We start from the raw sequence: 21,944 nt of genomic DNA on the forward strand, positions 1-21,944 counted from the left end.
GCGCCATATGGTCCGATCTGCACAATGCTATTAGCGCTGGTTTTGTATTGTTGCCAGAGACCAATACATCCAGAAATGCAAAATGAAACAACAAATGGACCAGTTGGGTCATGCCCAACAGGGGGGGGGGGGGGGGGGTGCTTTTGCAGCACGGCAAGTCAGCTTGCAGTTACAATCATCTTTAGAGGGCATCCACATCTTTATCTTTTAATTTAAAGGAAAAGCACGAAAGCAAACTGGAATCAGAGAGTACAATAAGAGTTATATTAGTACAATATGACATCTCCTATCTGCTGACATTTACAAACCAGATTCATAGTCTTTCAAATTAAACAGAAATTCCAGTCTAAATTCACGTTTCTTAGGAAAAAAAAGCTTTATAATATGACAAAAAGGTAAGTGACTTGCACAGGACATGTAGAGTAGGATGTCACTTCATGATGACTCGTGTCTTCTCATCTCCAAGCACAAGTCTGGAAAAGAAAAGTGGATATTTTACTCAAAATCACAACAGAAACTAGACACGGATAAAGATATCACACTAGCAACATAAGGTATTTTGGGGGGCGGCCAGGATGCCAAGACAACGACCAAGACAACGACCAAGATCGACGACCACCACATACGCACATAGTTTTGCTTAATATGATTGGTCTGCCTAATATGAATAGCTTGCCTAATTGCTTACACATAACTTAAAACCATCTAATGTACAAAAGTGTTTAATCCATAAATCCCGTTGACACAGATGTCAGGACAGAATTCTGGGCCTCAGGAACTGACAATCCAACCTTGAACTTGCTAAAATGCTGAACACCACTCTCTGTTCCGGACAACATGACCAAGTAGCAGAAGTCTAACTGTTGTTGGACAGTTCAACTTACAGTTGTATCAGTGTCATATCTACAATGTCTTCAGAAAGTATTCATACCCCTTGACTTAGTCCACATTTTGTTATGTTACATCCTGCCTGACTTTAAAATGGATGACATTTATATTGTTTCTCTCACCCATCTACACACAATACCCCACAATGGCATAGTGAAAACATGTTTTTAGAAATTTTTGCAAATTTATTGAAATCTAAATGCAGAAATAACTAATTTACATAAGTATTCACACCCATGAGTCAATACTTTGTAGAAGCACCTTTGGCAGTGATTTCAGCTGTGAGTCTTTCTTTGTAAGTCTATAAGAAGTTTGCACACCAGGATTGTACAATACTTGCACATAGTTATTTTTAAAATTCTTCAAGCTCTGTCAAGTTGGTTGTTGATCATTGCTAGACAGCCATTTTCAAGTCTTGCCACAGATTTTCAAGCCAATTTAAGTAAAAACTGTAACCAGGCCACTCAAGAACATCCAATGTCATCTTGATAAGAAACTCCAGTGTATGTTTGGCCTTGTGTTACAATTCTTCAATCTCTGTCAAGTTGGTTGTTGATCATTGCTAGACAGCAGACTTAACCAGGTTTTCCTCTAGGATTTTGCCTGTGCTTAGCTCTATCCCGCTTCTTTTTATTTAAAACCTCCCTAGTCCTTGCCAATGACAAGCATACCCATAACGTGATGCAGCCACCACCATGCTTGAAAATCTGAAGAGTGGTACTCAGTGATGTGTTGTGTTGAATTTGCACCAAACATAACACTTTGTATTCAGGACATAAAGTTAATTTATTTGGCAAATTATTGGCAGTTTTACAATCATGTCTGATTGCAAACAGGGCACACATTTCGGATGTTTTAAATTCTGTACAGGCTTCCTTCTTTTCACTCTGTCATTTTGGTTTGTATTGTGGAGTAACTACAATGTTGTTGAACTATCCTCAGTTTTCTCCTATCACAGCCATTCAATTCTGAAACTGTTTTAAAGTCACCATTGGTCTCATGGTGAAATCCCTGAGTGGTTTCCTTCCTCTCCAGCAAATTAGTTAGAAAGGACGCATGTATCTTTGTTACTCATGTACTAACAGATGCCCTTTGCAGGCATTAGAAAACATCCCTGGTGTTTGTGGTTGAATCTGTGTTTGAAATTCACTGCTCGATTGAGGGACCTTACAGGTAATTGTACTGTATGTGGGGGGTACAGAGATGAGGTAGTCATAAAAACATTGTGTTAAACACTATTATTGCACAAAGAGTGAGTCCATGCAACTTATTATGTGACTTGTAAAGCAAACGTGAACTCCTAAACTTATTTAGGCTTGCCATAAAAAAGGTTTGGCACGAGACGTTTCAGCTTTTCATGTTTAATTCATTTGGAAAAATGTGTAAAAACATAATTCCACTTTGACATTATGGGGTATTGTGTGTAGGCCAGTAGTATAAAATCTCAAGTTAATCCATTTTAAATTCAGGGTGTTTCATAATAAAATGTGGAACTCAAGTGGTGTGAATACTTTCGGAAGGCACCGATTTTTTATTAATTCAGAATGATTATATAGTCTTGAGACTCAGAAGCATATTTTGCGTTTTGACCATTTGTGTTTTAGCCATGCTCTTTAGCCACCATGCTATTGGCCTTGGTCTTTTAGCCCCTGGTACTAGTAGCCTTTGCAGTTTTACATAACCACCTGTATCCAGAAAGCTCTGTATTAAACTTTTTACCTTTACAAAGTCAACTTGCTACTGCAAAATTTGATCTATAGTATGCAGGATATCAAGTACATTGTAGAAGGATGTATATATTTTCGTAAATGTAAATGTATGGAATTTGAAAAAAGAAAAAAAAACACATTACAGGTTTGAACATATTTTATGTGATGGCCTATCTACTGTGTCTCTCACCTCACTAGTCCTGCTGCCAGTAGACCTCCTGTGATAGGACCAGCCCAGTAAACCCAATGGTAGGTCCAGTAGTTGGCCATTACCGCTGGCCCCAGAGCCCTGGCTGGGTTCAGACAGGTCCCAGACACATCCCCCCTGCACCAGCACACAGACAGGTTAAGTGCTTAAGTACTAATATCTAGGATAACAGTCAACGCCAACTTTAGAGAAATCAGAGATGCTGTTTGGTAAAGGGGATATTATCTGGCACATGATACAAACTTGGCAATATGTCTGAAACTGACTATTGGTGAATTCTGAGCATGTGGGTATTGCAATAGTCTAGAATTCTTAGGGCAGGCTTAAAAAGGTAATATTGGATTCTTAAATATTGTACAATTCAATAAATATCTTCTCTCAACTCACCCTGCCAGAATGTTGATGATGACAGTACAGCCTACCAGGAAAGGCACCATTGGGCTTTTGCTCTTTGCATTGACCGCCCCTAGCAATACTACCATGGTAACCAGGCACGTCATGGCGATCTCTCCAAATATGGCTCCTGCCAGCTGGTCCTCTGTATGGAGGATAGTAAACGCCGCTCCGGTGGCATTGGCATAGTTCTCCTTTGATGTCATCATCTGAGGGACAGTATACATCAGTCAACTGCTGACTTGCATATTGCAGGAGGTAAGCACAGCAGTACACCACTTCACATTAGTGACAAATGTATTCATAAAAGCTCTAGGCCTATACAAATAATTGATTGATTGATTTTCTTAACTTTATAAGAATGCCTTTCCCTGATTTTGTCCCCAGGCTCAATGAGAGCCGGCTGGTGGAAGAGATGAACCTTTCCACTATAGAATTAGAAGCTGTTCCCCATTTGTACCACTGAACCTGTTCATTAGAGGTTACCGCAGGTGAACATTAATAACTCAACTGACCTTTGACATGGCAGCTCCCAGCACCCCTCCTAATAACTGGCTGATAAGGTATGGGACAACCATGAACAGTTTCATGCCGCCACACAGGTAGATAGCAATGGTGAAGGGAGGGTTGAAATGGGATCCACTGCATGAAGAGAAGGATCTAGTAAGCTGCATTAAAAAAGCCTACACACTGATATAATTATTCAAATTCAATTGTATAAAATGATTTGCTTCTATAACAAACTATTTTTCATACATATATTTTTTCAGATAATTTTTTATCCAAAATACATTTCATTCCAATTTATATCTTGAGAAAATAAGAAATAGTTATCTGCACAGTAGACCATTAGCTTGTTGCAAGCAAAGCTTTAAGTTGCATGAAAAAGCCAGGTGAGGTAAGATCACACAGTTAAGATCAACCAGAGCAGTACAGGTGAGTCCTACCTGATCTGATCCATGCATGCCACCATGACAGCCACAGCCAGGCCATGGACCAGCGCCGGCTGTACCCTGCCTGCAGACTCAACGTTCTCAATGACCGACACACACCCGATGAAGACAAAGAACATGGTTCCCACCACCTCTGCCAGGCAGGGTTGGATGATGCGCTCAAACGTGTTGGGAGGCCGAACCGGGGGAGGCTTCTTGGTGCCACTCATCAGAGTCGAGTGTCCCTCATCCAGCTCCATTTTCTCAACTCCCATTGTGTCTGTCCGGACCTCAAGAGTAAATCTGACTGTCCGTCTGACTGTCTAGTTGAAGTGTCTGAGATACAAGTGAGCGACTTATGATAGTGTCTTGACAATTTATAATCACTGGCGGTCTATATTGATATTGCCTCATTGTTTGACCCACTGACCATAAACCTTAGCAGGGCAATTTCTAGACATATTTTATTCTGCTCCTTGACCTCATTCTGATAGAGGCAGTTCATACCAGTTCAACAAAGGACTTCTTAGCCTGAAGTGTGCCCAACAGCTTTACAAGACAGCATGAGAGGGAGGCAACGTCATGTTCATGCCTTGCAAATCGATAAGGGTAAACTTCAGTTGGCTACGGCTACCAGAGGTTAGAAGTGTCTTGATAAAGGTCACTATGTCACAATCTGAAAGTTAAATGTGAGGACATTGACAAGGTCACCTACTCACAACGCTTTCTATATCGACATATTTTACATTTGAGACACTGTCATAGACAGGGATGCATTTATTGTCAATAAATTATATATATATATGCATGCAAGCTGAAGTGTGATTTGACCAAATTTGGTCAGTGAGTTCAATGCCTCTGTTGAGTTCTGGAAGTTATTACACCACCTATCATGTAATAAAATAGTCATAAACTATTAATGTTTTCCATTTAAGAACTTTGAACCAAACATATCAACAATGATTGATGGACTGAATGGCCAGAAGTGATCATAGGTTTGAATGTAATGTATTTATGCAAACAGTTTTTGTTTTATAGTTCACTACAGTTCAATACAATATGATGTGTACGACAAGATGGGAACTGCAAAGGTTCTGCAAGCTATAGAGGGCAATACAATACTTGGGAAGACAATGACATTGTTTAAAAAAAAAAAGCATGGCAAACACATTGTCAAAAAGGCTCCCGTTGCTCCGAGGCGGTACATTCACTTCAGAACAAGACGAGTTTTCTGGTCTCCCAACAACAACCTGTGTACAAAAATCTGAACTAAATAATAGTAAACAATGCATTAATTACAATGCGATGAAGAAATATTCTCCTAGTGACTGTATTCAGTATGACTATAACATGCTGAAACCGTATGGAAATGCAGTGCCATTTTAGTGCCTATTTTAGGCAATAATCTATGGCCTAAGGGTAATACAATCTATAAATGGGTAATGAAAGCTGGGCGTGCTGTATCCTACCTGACCAAGCTGCCAGTGATAAGGGCCCCTGCCATCGGTCCCACCCAGTAGATCCAGTGGTACTCCCAGTAGTTAGCTACCACTGCAGGGCCAAACGCCCGCGCTGGGTTCATACACCCTCCAGATACTGACCCTCTGAAGACCAATGGGACAAACACATCTGGTTACTATATTGATAGAACTATGCATTACATTAGATCAATTCATGTATTCATATAATTAATCATTATCAGGCAGGCAGTGATGTCAATGGCAATGCCCTCTTTGTTTCTGCTGTGACATTTCTTGTTGTTGTCGATAACAACAAATAGCACAGCAGAAATAGTATCGAAACTGTTCTGCTGCGAACACTTGTCATTTCAAAACACCATTCATCACCAAACCATTTGATGTTGTAAATTTAGTGTGGGAAAGGAGGAAAAATGATTGTTGTCGATAAATAATGACAAACCTCCTGGCATTGCCAACAGATGGAAAGCTACTGAGGATGGTAGCTGACTCGAGAGCCTCTCCCATCTGTCATATCTTTAATCTGAACCTAGAGGAAAGTCTTTGTCCTCAGGTCTGGAGTGAAGCCAAAGTCATTCAGCTACCCAATAGTGGTAAACCGGCCTTTACTGGTTCTAACAGCATACCTATCCGCTTGCTGTCAGCTCTTAGCAAACTGTTGGAAAAAAAGGTGTTTGACCAAATACAATACTACTTCTTTGTAAACAAATTAACAACAGACTTTCAGCATGCTTATAGAGAAAAGCACTCAGCATGTACTGCACTGACACAAATGACTAATGATTGGTTGAAAGAAATTGATAATAAGAAGATTGTGGAAGCTGTACTGTTAGATTCCTGTACAGCATTTGATATTATTGATCATAACCTGTTGTTGAGAAAACTTGTGTGCTATGGCTTTTTCAAATCTGCCATATCGCGGATTCAGAGCTATCTATCTAATAGAACTCAAAGGGTTTTCTTTAATGGAAGCTTCTCTAATGTCAAACATGTAAAGTGTGGTGTACTACTGGGCAGTGCTCTAGGCCCTCTACTCTTTTCTATTTTTACCAATGACTTGCCACTGACATTGAATAAAGCATGTGTGTCCATGTATGCTGATGATTCAACCATATATGCATCAGCAACCAAAGCTAATGAAGTCACTGAAACCCTTAACAAAGAGTTGCAGTCTGTTTTGGAATGCGTGGCCAGTAATAAACTGGTCCTCGACATCTCTAAAATCTCTAAGAGCATTGTATTTGTTACAAATCATTCCCTAAGTTCTTCACCTTAGCTGAATCTGGTAATGAATGGTGTGGCTGTTGAAAAAGTTTAGGAGACTAAATTACTTGCTGTTACCTTAGATTGTAAACTGTCATTGTCAAAACATATACTGTAGATTCAATGGTTGTAAAGATGGGGAGAGGTCTGTCCGTAATAGGCTCTAGTTTTATATTTTCTTGATTATTGTCCAGTCATTTCTTTTAAGTGCTGCAAAGAAAGACCTAGTTAAGCTGCAGCTGGCCCAGAACCGTGCGGCACGTCTTGCTCTTCATTGTATTCAGAGGGCTAATATTAATACTATGTATGTCAGTCTCTCTTGGCAAAGAGTTGAGGAAAGACTGACTGCGTCAATTCTTGATTTTATAAGAAACATTAATGTATTGGAAATTCCAAATTGTTTGCATAGTCCACTTACACACAGCACTGACACAAACACGTACCCCACCAGACATGCCAACCGGGGTCTTTTCACAGTCCCCAGGTCCAGCAATTTTTTTCAAGGAAACTTACAGTATTATACAGAGCCATGATTGCATGAAACTCCCTTCCATCATATATAGCGCAAGTGGACAGCAAACCTGGTTTCAAAAACAAATAAAGCAACACCTCTCCTCCATGTGACCTACTTGCTGTGTGTATGTACTGATGTGTATGTAGAACTGATAGATGCACACACACGCTACATGTTAATGCTTTAAATGTATGCAAATTGTAAAGCCTTTTGTCTGTAATGTATTTTTCGTTATGTGTCAGATCCCATTAAGACTAGCTGTCACCATTGGCGTCAGCTAACAGTGATCCTATTAAATCTAAATCTAAACCATCTATCATGACAATGCATTACATACTGTAGGCCTCAGGTGTTTCCAAACAATCTGTATCTATTGACATTCATGGGTCTCCATAGATTTTCCTCAGCCCTTACCCAGCCAGTATGTTAGCAGTCACAGTGAGCCCGATGCAGAGTGGGGCCAGTGGTGTACGGGTCCTGCCGTTCACAGCCCCCATACAGACCACTAGGGACAGGAAGAGGGTCATGACTATCTCTGCTACGGTGGCACTGCCGATCACTCCGCTGGTTTTAACCACGTTGAACACTCCCCCTGCTGCACTGGCATAGCTGATGGTGGAGGATGCTGCCTGAGGAACATCACAACATCTGTACGATTAGATTGGGATTACATTGGGTTATATTTCCTTTTATTAAACACAATCAGAAGGTGTTTTGTTTCTTCATAGATCCGAATGCTTTTAAAAAAATGATTAGGCCTATTTTAATATCCAAGCTGAACAAAGATGTACATCATTCACGTGTTTTATTTCTCAAAACATGTTTGTTTGCTATCGTTCGAATCAGAGTTTGATTATTTGCTACATTGTGTTTTGGTCATTTGGTCCAGTTGGTTTCACATTGCCAAATGTCGAACAAACTAAAATATGTAGGCTATACAAAACTATGTGTGATGCAAGTCATTTGTTTATTGGACAGAAATGCTCACGTTAAATCCATCTATGATCATATGGAGCAACACGTTTGTGTCCCAATCTTCATATTGCATTCGCTTTGTAACATGAGCGATAGCTGCTCTATAATACCTGCCAAGTACAGTGAATAGGGGAGACTGGGGCTGGTTCTCTTATCATTGGTTGGTACTAACGTAGCCTATTACTCCAATCGAGAGGGTGCTCTGTAACCTAGTCATTTTAGAATGAATGTGTGCGACTTATTTGCAAGAGGTCATCTGGTCAATTCATATTAGCATATCTAAATATTGAGGAGCAGGGATTCTGTGTTTTTACATGAGCTGAAAGTAAAACATACATGTCTTGATGTTTTAATTGTTTGAATTATAGGAGTAGGCTATCCTTGAACAATTCATTTATATTGTTGAAAAGATGAAAGGAAGAGCCATAGATAGACTATTTCAAACTGATTTCTAAATTGTTGCCAGGGTAAGCCATGTGGAAATTAGCATCATAGGCCATACCAGAGGAAGATGTTTTGGGGTGGGGGCGCTGAATTTATTTTGCTGGCTGGGGGGGGGGGGTACACTTCAAAAGTATGTGGACACCTGCTCACCGAACATCTGTGGACACCTGCTCACCGAACATCTCATTCCAAAATCATGGGCATTAATATGGAGTTGGTCCCCACTTTGCTGCTATAACAGCCTTCTGTCTTCTGGGAAGGCTTTCTACTAGATGTTAGAACATTGCAAAGTAATTTCAGCCAAATGATGTGGAAACAACTTTGAGTCAACCAGTGTGTGCCCAGTGGGAAGTTAAGATATTGCATGCATGCTTACAAGAAACCCAAACCGGCTGCACGCGTCCACCATCATGCTTAAATGTATTTTGTCCCCCCACACCAAACGCAATCACGACACGCAGGTTAAAATATCAAACTCTGAACCAATTACATTCATTTGGGGACAGGTCGAAAAACATTAAACATTTAAACACTTGCACTTGCTAGCAAATTTGTCCTATTTAGCTAGCTTTCTGTTTCTAGCTAATTTGTCCTGGGATATAAACATTGATTTGTTATATTACCTGAAATACGCAAAGTCCTCTACTCCGACAATGAATCCACACATAAAATGGTCAACCGAATCGTTTCTAGTCATCTCTCCTCCTTCTAGGCTTTTTCTTCTCTTGACTTTATATTGCGGTTGGCAACTTTCATAAATTAAGTACCGCCACTGACCTCGTTCGTCTTTCAATCACCCACGTGGGTATAACCAATGAGGAGATGGCACGTGGGTACCTTCTTCTATAAACCAATGAGGAGATGGGAGAGGCAGGACTTGCAGCGCAATCTGCGTCACTAATAGAACTGACTTCTATTTTAGCCCTTGGCAACGCAGATGCTCATTGGCGCGCGCGAGCAGTGTGGGTGCAATAATTGAATAATTTAGATTTCAAAATGTATTTTGCAACGTGAGTGGTGTAGTCAGCCTGTTACAGTCAAACAACCAATAGCTTACTGCACGCCTCTGGTTCTTTTCCTGTGTTTGGTCCGGACTGCATTCTCATTTGCAGCAAACTGCACCAAGGTACCAATGGAATCGGGACCGAGACTATACTTTTATGCGAACCACAGTGCGTTTCAACAAGGCACACATCATTTTAACGTGGATAATTGGGTAATATTTGGTTGAGTCGTTGATCAATGAGATTCCAACCTATATTCACCCACTCAAAAAGACAGCACACAAGTTAGTTGTCACTATGCTTTCAACCATCTAAAAGCTGTTTTACAACCTGAATTAAAAATGGATTAAATAGATTTTTTTAAATGTATTGAAAATTAAATACAGAAATGTCTCAGGAACATTCAATGTCTTCTTGGTAAGCAACTCCAGTGTAGATTTGGCCTTGTGTTTTAGGTTAATGCCCGGCTGAAAGGGGAATTTGTCTCCCAGTATCTCTTGGAAAGCAGACTGAACCAGATTTTCCTCCCTGTGCTTAGCTCTATTCCGTTTTATCCTAAAAAAAATCACCCTAGTCCTTGCCAATGACAAGCACACCCATAACATGATGCAGCCAACACCATGCTTGAAAATATGATTTGGACTCAGTGATGAGTTGGACTCAGTGATGTGTTGTGTTGAATTTGCCCCAAATATAACGCTTTGTATTCAGGACATATTTCTTTGACACATTTTGACAAATTATTTTTGCGCCTTATTGCAAAAATGATGCATGTTTTGGAGTATTTTTTATTCTGTAGAGCCTTTCTTATTTTCACTCTGTCATTTAGGTTAGTATTGTGGAGTAATTTTCGTTTTCTCCTATAACAGCCATTATTAAACTATGTAACTGTTTAAAATCGCCATTGGTCTCATGGTGAAATCCCTGAGCGGTTTCTTTCCTCTCCGGCAACTGAGTTAGGAAGGACGCCTGCATTTTGTAGTGACTGGGTGTATTGATACACCATCTAAAGTGTAATGAATAACTTCATCATGCTCAAAAGTGCGTTCAATGTCATTTATTTTGTCATTTTACCCATCTACCAATAGGTGCCCTTCTTTGAGTCTGTATTTGAAATTCACTGCTCGGCTGAGGGACACTACAGATATGTGTGGGGTACAGAGACGAGGTAGTCATTAAAAAAAAGTCAAAAAGTGTGAATACTTTCTGAAGGCACTGTACTGTATTACAAAAGTAATATTGAATTGTGTTTGGTTGACAACACAACCAAACATCAACATTATAAGGAGATGTATCTACTGCATGGATAGTTCCATCTGAGCCACGGGCTTAATCCCATTCTTTACCTTTTATTTTTGGTTGAGTTGGAGAATACAACATATAATTTGTTAACTTGCTTACAAGTTATTTGGCTATTTATTGTATTTCAAAAGTGATATTGAATTATGCTTGGTTGTCAACACAACCAAGTATTGACATTTTAAAGGAGATGTATCTTCTGCTTGGATAGTTCCTTCTGTGCCACTGACTCAGTCTGGCTTTAATTCCAGTTTGTCTACAAATTAATAACTGATATGACGGATTCATGTCTCCATCGCAACCAAAAATCCAGAGAACAGAACAAAATCAAATCAAAATTTCATTGCACTTTAAAGTTTGATTTATTCCTATTCTTTAATTTAGATTTTTGGTTTTGATGGAGACGTGAATCCTGAAAACAACAGTTTATCATGATGACTTTTTTCAAAACCAATGTATTTTCCACGTGTCACAATACACTGACAAATTACGTTGAAACAACATTGATTCAACCAGTTTGTGCCCGGTGGGTTATTTGGTTTACACCCCAGTACGGTTAGTGTTCCCACCTGTCCAATCTAACCAAATTTAGGGGTTAATCGCTCCAGAGTTCGAAAAAAAAACTTGGTGTGAAAGCCCCCTTACCTTTGCCAAGCCAGCCCCAATCATTCCCCCCACCATCTGGGAGAGTATATATGGCCCCAGTAGGATGACGTCCAGTCCTCCACTGATGCACACACTCACAGACACAGCTGGGTTGAAGTGGCCACCGCTGGATTCCGAAAGAATTAGGAGGTGTACAATCACATTGAAAAAATGTAAAACATTGACAAAAGAGATTCATACACGTATTACAGCTATAAATCTCAATTCATGTGAACAAAATTCTATTTTAGCCCAAAGTTGAAATCATTCATAAAAACATCCTAATACTTTCTGACCTTAGAGGAGGGAGATGTTAACAGGTGTCAGCATGTCCTCACCTGATCTCTCCCAGCACAGCGATAACAATCATCAGCGCCAGCCCATGAGCCAGAGCAGGCTGGAGGCTCCCCGGAACGCCGGCATTCTCAATAACAGACCCGCATCCCACGAAGATGAAAAGGGCGCATCCCACCACCTCAGCCAAGCACGGTTGGATATATCTCTCAAAGGTGGTAACTAGCTTTCTGGAGTTGAAAACCTCTGAACCTGGCCCTGACTCCACAGTGTCAGTCCCAGCCACGATGAAGAGCTCTGTCTTTGACTCTTTCACGGACATGTTGCTCAGCTGACTCCTGCTGCTCTCTGTGTGTCACATACACCTGCTCTGTTAAGTGGTCAGCCAGAGCATGATACATGCCGTGATAAAAGTGCAGACAGGAGAGGCAGGACCGTCATATTGGGGTGGTCTCAGGATATGTGTGGGAGTATTCATATCGCCAACACCCCTTAATATGGTGACATGTTTTGGCACACATCCCCATTTCTGAGTATAGTAATAGCCGTAGTGTTAGTGGTTATTGTAGTGGATGAAGCATTGATGATGGAAAGACGAGGATTAGCTTATCAGGGTAACACAGCAGTAATAAATCATGTTCATAATTAGCCTAGTAAGTAGGCATAGCTGCTAAAGAACAATATCAAGTGCGTTGAATTGTCCTACTTGCCTACTTAAAGGGGCAATCTGTTGTTGCTACATCTATTTTGGACGTATAAATTAATGATATTGTCACGCCCTGACCTTAGAGAGCTTTTTATGTCTCTATTTTGGTTTGGTCAGGGTGTGATTTGGGGTGGGCATTCTATGTTCTTTTTTCTATGTTTTGTATTTCTTTGTTTTGGCCGGGTATGGTTCTCAATCAGGGACCGCTGACTATCGTTGTCTCTGATTGGGAACCATACTTAGGTAGCTTTTTCCCACCTATGTTTTGTGGGTAGTTGTTTTCTGTTTAGTGTTCTGCACCTGACAGGACTGTTTCGGTTTCGTTTTGCACTTTGTTATTTTGTTTCAGTGTTCAGTTTAATAAAAGTCATGAACACTTACTACGCTGCACTTTGGTCCGATTCTTCCTCATCAGACGACGACGACCGTTACAAATATGTACCCATCGATTTTTGAAGAATATAACTTACAAATGCCTCATGAGCTTAGTTCAACTGAAGTCCCCCTTAAGAACCCAACATACAAGCCTGTTTTACTCCAAAGTTTGTAAACAAAGTAAATCTTAACAAACACTATATAGCCTCAAAACAAGGTTAAAACTAAAATGTTGATATGGTGGATGGTCAGTCCTTGCATCCATAGCTCTGTCTATGAGTGGTTCTTCAGGCCAATCCCTTAGCTTTTTACAAAAGCAGAGGCAGGGAATATTCTTTGTCATTCTTTCAATTAAGGACTCTAGCTTTAATAACTTTAATTAGGCCTAATAGAGGTTAATAAGCAGAGGTTATGTTGTAAGTATTCAAGGCCATTTAACATGTTCTCAGCAGCACTATCTACAGTGCCTTCAGAAAGTATTCACACCCCTTGACTTTATCCATATCTTGTTGTGTTACAGCCGGAATTTAAAATGCATTCAATTAAGATTTTTTTGGTCACTGGCCTACACACAATACCCCATAATGTCAAAGTGGAATTTGTTTTTTAACATGTTAACAAAATTAATTTAATATTAACAGTTGAAAGGTCTTGAGTCAAAAGGTATTCAACCCCTTGTGATGTGTAAAAAAAGCAGACATTGAATATTATTAATTACACTTTGGATGGCGTATCAATACACCCAGTCACTACAAAGATACAGGCGTCCTTACTAACTCAGTTGCCGTAGAGGAAGGAAACCGCTCAGGGATTTCACCATGAGTCCAATGGTGACTTTAAGACAGTTACAGAGTTTAATGGCTGTGAGGAAGGATCAACAACATTGTAGTTACTCCACATTACTAACTTAATTGACAGAGTGAAAAGAAGGACAGCTGTACAGAATAAAAATATTTCAAAACATGCATCCTTTTTGCAACAAGGCACTAAGATAATACTGCAAAAACATTTTCACAAAGCAATTCAGTGTTTGTCCTGATACAAAGTGTTATGTTTGGGGCAAATCCAATAGAACACTTTACTTAGTGCCACTCTACATTTTTTCAAGCATAATAGTGTCTGCATCATGTTATGGGTTCAGTGGCGATTTTAGCATTTCTAAATCTTGGTGGGGCAAACTCCCCAAAGCCACTACACAACACAACACTAAACAAGACAAGAATTGCACTATAATAGTGACACACGGTGCCCACAAACTGTTAGGGCCTACATAAAGCTGTCCCCAACAGCAGTCCCAACACCTTACCACTACTACACCTGACTATAAGCGGAGCCTTGTCTGGCAGCAAAACAGTTCATTCAGCCTCATTTACTGCCTTTAAAAAAAGATAGCTGATTTGGCTGACTTGCTTAAACGAATGTGGTTTCTACTGACAATTGAGATGTACAAACTATGGCATAAGTGGATGACGAGTAGATAAGAGGAAATCTGCAATTTTGATTAAGACATTAATGAGCGAGCTAGGATGGACATTGTCAATATAACTATTTGTTCAGCACTTTTGAAATGTACAGCGACAGAATTCAGAACATGGCCATTCTTACAGTATTCACCCTGTACACCAAGTCAGAACCATAGGATACATAAAGGGGGCAAATAAGCAGACAATGAAACTAGTACAATATTCGATGATAGCATTTCTCTAAAACAGGCTATAGGCTACATGTGTATCACCAAGTCAGAAGCGTAGGCTAAATGATGAGGGAAAAGAGACCAAATTATTAGGGTGAGGCACATGGGCTACTAACAGCTTACTACACAACATACACGTAGTATTACTTTCTTAGCTACAGTATACATATCTCCCTAGCATATTACATAATTTATGCAGCAGCATAAAATGCATTTTGGACTCACCTTGTTGTGCTGTGCTCACTTGAACAGGAAGGTGGCAGGGCAGTCCTTTATTTATTTAACCTTTATTTAACTAGGCAAGTAAGTTAAGAACAAATTCTTTACAATGATGGCCTACCCCAGACGACGCTGGGCCAATTGTGCACCGCCCTATGGGACTCTCAATCACAGCCAAATGTGTTACAGCCTGGATTCAAACCAGGGACAGTAGTGATGCCTTGTGCACTGAGATGCAGTGCCTTAGACCACTGCGCCACTTGGCTGGCATTCTGGCATTATCTGGATTTATGATGCTTTCAAGACAACTGGGAATTCTGAAGAAAAAAAACAGGTCAAATCATAAAGACGTCAGGAATCTTCAAGTCTGAGCTATAGAAAGCGGCATGAATTGTCGACTTGCAATTCTGAGTTGGATGACCGTTCAAAACGTATTTTCCCAGTCGGAGCTGGTTTTTTCCCGAGTTCCCAGTTGTCTTGAACCCATTGAAGTCTGAGCTTTCCCAGTTCAGAGTTTCCAGTTGTTTTGAGCGCGGCAGAAGTCATGCTGGATTTACAGCAAGGCCAATGTTGAATGTTTATCCCTTTTAAGCTTGGAAAAGAGACCCTTAAACCCAGACTTGGACCAAACACCCACTCAACTGAATAGCAGGCTAGTGATTGCTTTACAATGCTTGCAGTTAGCCACTGATTACTTCCAAACCACTCATTGTTCAATTTGCAATTTCCAACTTGTTGTGTAATGTTTATGTCCAATATCTGACGAGCACCGATACATTTTATATATAATTTATCTTGATTATTTCTCTTCATATGACAAGGATTGAAAGGATTTGCCGGGAGATTGTCGACTTGATTCATGATGATGACTGCTAGCTTGATCAGTCCAATCAAAGCTATCTATGGCAGGACCTGAAAATCCTTTTCTAACAATCAATGATGAACAACCAATTTGGCAGAGCTTGAAGAATTTGAAAAACAATGTTGTCTGAAGGTACATTATTTTATCTTTATTAGGCAACTAGGCAAGTCAGTTAAGAACAAATTCTTATTAAATTTAATGACAGCCTAGGAACAGTGGGTAAACTGCCTGTTCAGGGGCAGAACGACAGATTGCTCGGGGATTTGAACTTGCAACTTTCCGGTTGCTAGTCCAATGCTCTAACCATTAGGCTACCCTGCCGCCCCAGAAACAGGCCGTGAAATCTCAGACAAATGGATTCAACGAAATGAAGGCTAGGGATACTATCCTTTCTTGTCATTCATATCACACTTCCAGCACAAACTTCTCTTTTCTTTCCCAAAAACATGCTGGGAGGCAGTGGGTGCACTTATGGGATGCAAAGGAAACACATTAAGTAGAATTCTGCTGATGCCAGAAGTTTCCAACACCAGATTGATCCAGATTGATTCACCTCTAGTACTTATGGAGGGGACACTTCACACAATAAAATAATGGAGTCACGCTTCCATTCCACTTTCCCTCAGACTAAAACTGAAACTGCCAATTCAAACTGTCTAGAGTTGCATTTGGCATACAAAATTACACACAGTCAACAATATTTAATGCATTAAACAAGATAGTGTCTAATACTTGAGCTAAGTGTGACACGATAGTGCTTCAATGTCTCTTCTCACTTTCAAACATAGTCTAGGGCCCCTTGCCTAATCACCAGTAATGGAACTACCCTTGAGAGCAGCCCATTGAATAAGTGCAATATCTTGTCAACGAATCACTAATTCCATAGGCTTTTATCCATGGAGAGAGATATAGAACCTCCCTGTAACAGTATCCTTGAAAAGGAGGACTGCCCTGCCTTGTAGCTAGTAGAATACACAGCCAGTGTTGTTGTCTGGCCAGGTCCAGGTTTACCAAAAGCATCTTAAGGCTAGGTTCATCATTTGCACCTTCGTAGGAGCATCGTTTAATATCTGAGTGGTTTCCCAAAACCATCATTATTAATGTTGCACTTGAAAACACTGGCCTGCCTCAGACCACTTGTAGAACAGCAAAGTGTGTCGTAAGATGCTTTGTTTTCTCTCCCGCATCACTTTATACACAAGATATCTGCTGTCCCTGATTGAGAACCATACCTGGCCAAAAACAAAGAAATACAAACATAGAAAAAAGAACATAGAATGCCCACCCTAGTCACACCCTGGCCTAGCCAAAATAGAGAATAAAAAGCCTCTCTATGGCCAGGGCGTGACACCTATTTTAATCATATTGAAATACATTTAATGTTCAATCAATTGAGTTTTATTTTGCTACTTGTAGGCCACTGTCTAATTTGTCTCAATATCTTTCATGATGTGTAGCCTTACATGTGCGCAATGATGTGCCAAATCTGTGATTCAGTGAATTTTTATTGAGTAATCATTAGAATAAGCCCCCTCAATATTTGCAGCCAGGTGATATTATCTCTCCAGGAGCTGATCAGCGTTTTGAAATAATTATAATGTTAAGGAAAGATCTGAATTGAGAAAGCTGATCCGAGAGCAGCGCTCCCTTTCTTTCGATCCTATCAGTACCGACATATTCTCTAATGACGCACTTACAGTGCCTTGCGAAAGTATTCGGCCCCCTTGAACTTTGCGACCTTTTACCACATTTCAGGCTTCAAACATAAAGATATAAAACTGTATTTTTTTGTGAAGAATCAACAACAAGTGGGACACAATTATGAAGTGGAACGACATTTATTGGATATTTCAAACTTTTTTAACAAATCAAAAACTGAAAAATTGGGCGTGCAAAATTATTCAGCCCCCTTAAGTTAATACTTTGTAGCGCCACCTTTTGCTGCGATTACAGCTGTAAGTCGCTTTGGGTATGTCTCTATCAGTTTTGCACATCAAGAGACTGAAATTTTTTCCCATTCCTCCTTGCAAAACAGCTCGAGCTCAGTGAGGTTGGATGGAGAGCATTTGTGAACAGCAGTTTTCAGTTCTTTCCACAGATTCTCGATTGGATTCAGGTCTGGACTTTGACTTGGCCATTCTAACACCTGGATATGTTTATTTTTGAACCATTCCATTGTAGATTTTGCATTATGTTTTGGATCATTGTCTTGTTGGAAGACAAATCTCCGTCCCAGTCTCAGGTCTTTTGCAGACTCCATCAGGTTTTCTTCCAGAATGGTCCTGTATTTGGCTCCATCCATCTTCCCATCAATTTTAACCATCTTCCCTGTCCCTGCTGAAGAAAAGCAGGCCCAAACCATGATGCTGCCACCACCATGTTTGACAGTGGGGATGGTGTGTTCAGGGTGATGAGCTGTGTTGCTTTTACGCCAAACATAACGTTTTGCATTGCTGCCAAAAAGTTCAATTTTGGTTTCATCTGACCAGAGCACCTTCTCCCACATGTTTGGTGTGTCTCCCAGGTGGCTTGTGGCAAACTTTAAACAACACTTTTTATGGATATCTTTAAGAAATGGCTTTCTTCTTGCCACTCTTCCATAAAGGCCAGATTTGTGCAATATACGACTGATTGTTGTCCTATGGACAGAGTCTCCCACCTCAGCTGTAGATCTCTGCAGTTCATCCAGAGTGATCATGGGCCTCTTGGCTGCATCTCTGATCAGTCTTCTCCTTGTATGAGCTGAAAGTTTAGAGGGACGGCCAGGTCTTGGTAGATTTGCAGTGGTCTGATACTCCTTCCATTTCAATATTATCGCTTGCACAGTGCTCCTTGGGATGTTTAAAGCTTGGGAAATATTTTTGTATCCAAATCCGGCTTTAAACTTCTTCACAACAGTATCTCGGACCTGCCTGGTGTGCTCCTTGTTCTTCATGATGCTCTCTGCGCTTTTGACGGACCTCTGAGACTATCATAGTGCAGGTGCATTTATACGGAGACTTGATTACACACAGGTGGATTGTATTTATCATCATTAGTCATTTAGGATCATTCAGAGATCCTCACTGAACTTCTGGAGAGAGTTTGCTGCACTGAAAGTAAAGGGGCTGAATAATTTTGCACGCCCAATTTTTCAGTTTTTGATTTGTTAAAAAAGTTTGAAATATCCAATAAATGTCGTTCCACTTCATGATTGTGTCCCACTTGTTGTTGATTCTTCACAAAAAAATACAGTTTTATATCTTTATGTTTGAAGCCTGAAATGTGGCAAAAGGTCGCAAAGTTCAAGGGGGCCGAATACTTTCACAAGGCACTGTAGCTACCTTTCTCTCTGCATGGTGTTTTGGGAAACGCATGTTACATCTTCGGCCATTGTAGGAAAGATGCATCCTTAAAACACCTAAATTCCATCTCTATTGGGAAACCGGGCCCTGGCCTGTTATCATTACGTGGGGCTGAAGTGTGAGGGGTACTGCGTGGGAGTATGAATATAACTTTTAGCTATGGGCTAGGGGAGAGCCCAGCACAGGATGGTACGGAAGGTCTCCTTGGCTTCTCTGAGTGAACACATGACCAGAGATGATACACATTGCACAACACGCAACGGTTGTGGCTCTAATGGTTTTAACTAGCTTCATGTTCCTACTGCCATGATCTCTGATCTGGCAGAACATAATGATAGGTGAAAGAACAAGTTGGAAACCTATCCAGTCCTTTCAGTGCTGATGGAGAAAAGGTGACTTGGAAAGGAAGCAATTGCAGAGTTTTGAGACACAGCAAAGATAATACCTCAGACTGGGGAATCTTGCTCTGCTCTGGTCTAAGGATCAAAAGTCACCTAGAATGCCACATGTGGATTGTGGAATGGAACATAGCGTTGAATTGGAATGTCCATCCGTTCTACAAACTCTAATTCTATGGGGAGAAACAATGTTCATAGGGCCTAGCTCTAATTCTAGAAAAGATCTGCAAGGCTAAGCTACTCTGTACTTCTTTCCAATTGGCATCTTTTGAATGACAGTGAAGTTAGTATAGAGAGACATCCAAGTTGTCATACCCAGATAATCCTGGTGTGTTTTAGTGTAACCGTATCCTGAGTGCTCAGAGTATCCCCTTAATGTACCTTCAGCGCTGTGCCACTGGCTCAGGGTGAACAGACAGGACTGCTGGAATACGAATCATTTCCTCACTGTATTTAACTAACATTGAATCAGGAGTGTGTGTGATGTGGAAAGCAGACCTGTGGGAGTGTGTGAGTACAAGTATACAAAAGTAGTGCACTGGGCCTGTTCTAGTCCTGTATTAGCAGACCCTCGTCAATGAAAGAAATCACAACCCCCACAACATTTTCCCATGGCTATGAAACCATGTCACAGTATGCTACTATAAGTATTCAGTTGTGCACAAGTCCTATCATTTCATCTGTGTCCAAAATCCGTTATGTTGTGAGCCCTGAGCTGCCAACTGTTACTAATATGACAAACTCAACCTCTTCTCCAAACTGAAATAAGCTTATGGTTGTGAGTGATACAGAAGGTGTGAGTGCTACAGAAAGTGTAAATGTTACAGGGCAATGGTTACTTGCATAGTTTGTTTAGACATGTAGCTAGCTGGATAACTAGCTAAACAATGAGCCATAATCCCAACTCATAACGTTACTGTCCTGCAACCAGGTTCAATTTTTTAGCTAGCTAGCTAACATTAGGCTATAACTTGTGTACAAATGGCTCTGAGATACAAATAATATTACTACACAGATCATACACAACGTTAGCTAGCAAGTCAGCCAGCTGAGATTAGCTAGCTACAGTAGCTAACAGTACGCTTTAACTAAAAATGACTTTCTGACAAAATTAAACATTTATAATATCTGAATGTAGCAGGCTGCTTTTCCTTCACTCTGCGGTCCAACTCATCCTAAACCATCTCAATTGGGTTGAGGTCGGGTGATTGTGGGGGCCAGGTCATCTGATGCAGCACTCCATCACTCTCCTTTGTCAAATAGCCCTTACACAGCCTGGAGGTGTGTTGGGTCATTGTCCTGTTGGAAAAAAAATGGTTGTCCCACTAAGCACAAACCAGATGGGATGGCATGTCGCAGAATGCTTCGGTAGCCATGCTGGTTATGTGTGCCTTGAATTCTAAATAAATCACAGACAGTGTCACCAGCAAACCAACCCCACACCATTACACCTCCTCCTCGGTGCTTCATGGTGGGAACCACTCATGCAGAGATCATCCCTTCACCTACTCTGCGTCTCACAAAGACCAGGAAGCAAAAATCGCACATTTGGACTCATCAGATCAAAGGGCAGATTTCCACCGGTCTGCATTTTTGCTATTTCGATATTTGCCTCATGACTCCTGCATGCTTTGTTGACTACAAACTTTCTTTTCCCAAACGTGGGACAGACTATGCTTGTTCCCACACTTGGGACTCTATTCGTTGCACAGTCTTTTGGCCTCCCATCCCATTCTAACCACCTCTCGCCGGCTTTGTATTCATGTTACCTGATGAAATTGCTGTACAATATGATCTTGTTGCCATCTGATGCACATTCAGATGTCATAAATCAGCACTGCAGAGCACTCACTGTCCTATGCCGTGCCTTCATTGTATTACTGTTGATGATATCTGGAAATGTGCATGTGCACCCTGGCCCATCTACTGTTGTTAGCCACAATTCTGACTTGTGCTCTGATATCTGCTTCACTGATTTCTGCTCTCGTAAAATGCTTGGTTTTCTGCACATTAACACTAGAAGCTTATTTCCTAAAATTGATAAATTGAAAGTGTGGGTTCACAGCTCAAATTCAGATGTGTTGGTCATTACTGAGACATGATTAAGGAAGAGTGTTTTGAATACTGATGTTAACCTTTCTGGTTATAACCTTTTTCAGCAAGACAGATCTTGGGGGAGTGGCAATCTTTACCAAGGATCACCTTCAGTGCTCGGTTGTCTCCACCAAGTCTGTCCTCAAACAATTTGATTGGCTGGTTTTAAGTATTAAACTTTCAAATAGCTCTTTGTTGACTGTTGCT

General features: G+C 40.6%; 2 protein-coding genes across 2 annotated transcripts; both read right to left on the reverse strand.

Moving 5' to 3' along the window:
• Nucleotides 1-180: 180 nt before the first annotated feature.
• LOC149974509 (aquaporin-8-like) lies at nt 181-4,514 on the reverse strand. The gene is made up of 5 exons (XM_090212742.1): nt 4,146-4,514; nt 3,714-3,840; nt 3,193-3,407; nt 2,788-2,922; nt 181-473 (listed from the first exon to the last, which is right to left on the reverse strand). Exons 1-5 carry the CDS (start codon nt 4,403-4,405, stop codon nt 431-433), a joined length of 780 nt encoding a protein of 259 aa, XP_090068868.1. The 5' UTR covers nt 4,406-4,514; the 3' UTR covers nt 181-430.
• A 1,081-nt stretch (nt 4,515-5,595) lies between these two features.
• On the reverse strand, nt 5,596-12,368 carry LOC149974510 (aquaporin-8-like). Its single transcript, XM_090211978.1, has 4 exons — nt 12,091-12,368; nt 11,753-11,879; nt 7,800-8,014; nt 5,596-5,734 (listed from the first exon to the last, which is right to left on the reverse strand). Exons 1-4 carry the CDS (start codon nt 12,366-12,368, stop codon nt 5,596-5,598), a joined length of 759 nt encoding a protein of 252 aa, XP_090068104.1.
• Between the last annotated feature and the right edge of the window lie 9,576 nt (nt 12,369-21,944).

This window comes from Oncorhynchus mykiss, chromosome 20 (genome assembly GCF_057628025.1).
Source record: "Oncorhynchus mykiss isolate SJ-2025 chromosome 20, ASM5762802v1, whole genome shotgun sequence".
NCBI lineage: Eukaryota > Metazoa > Chordata > Actinopteri > Salmoniformes > Salmonidae > Oncorhynchus > Oncorhynchus mykiss.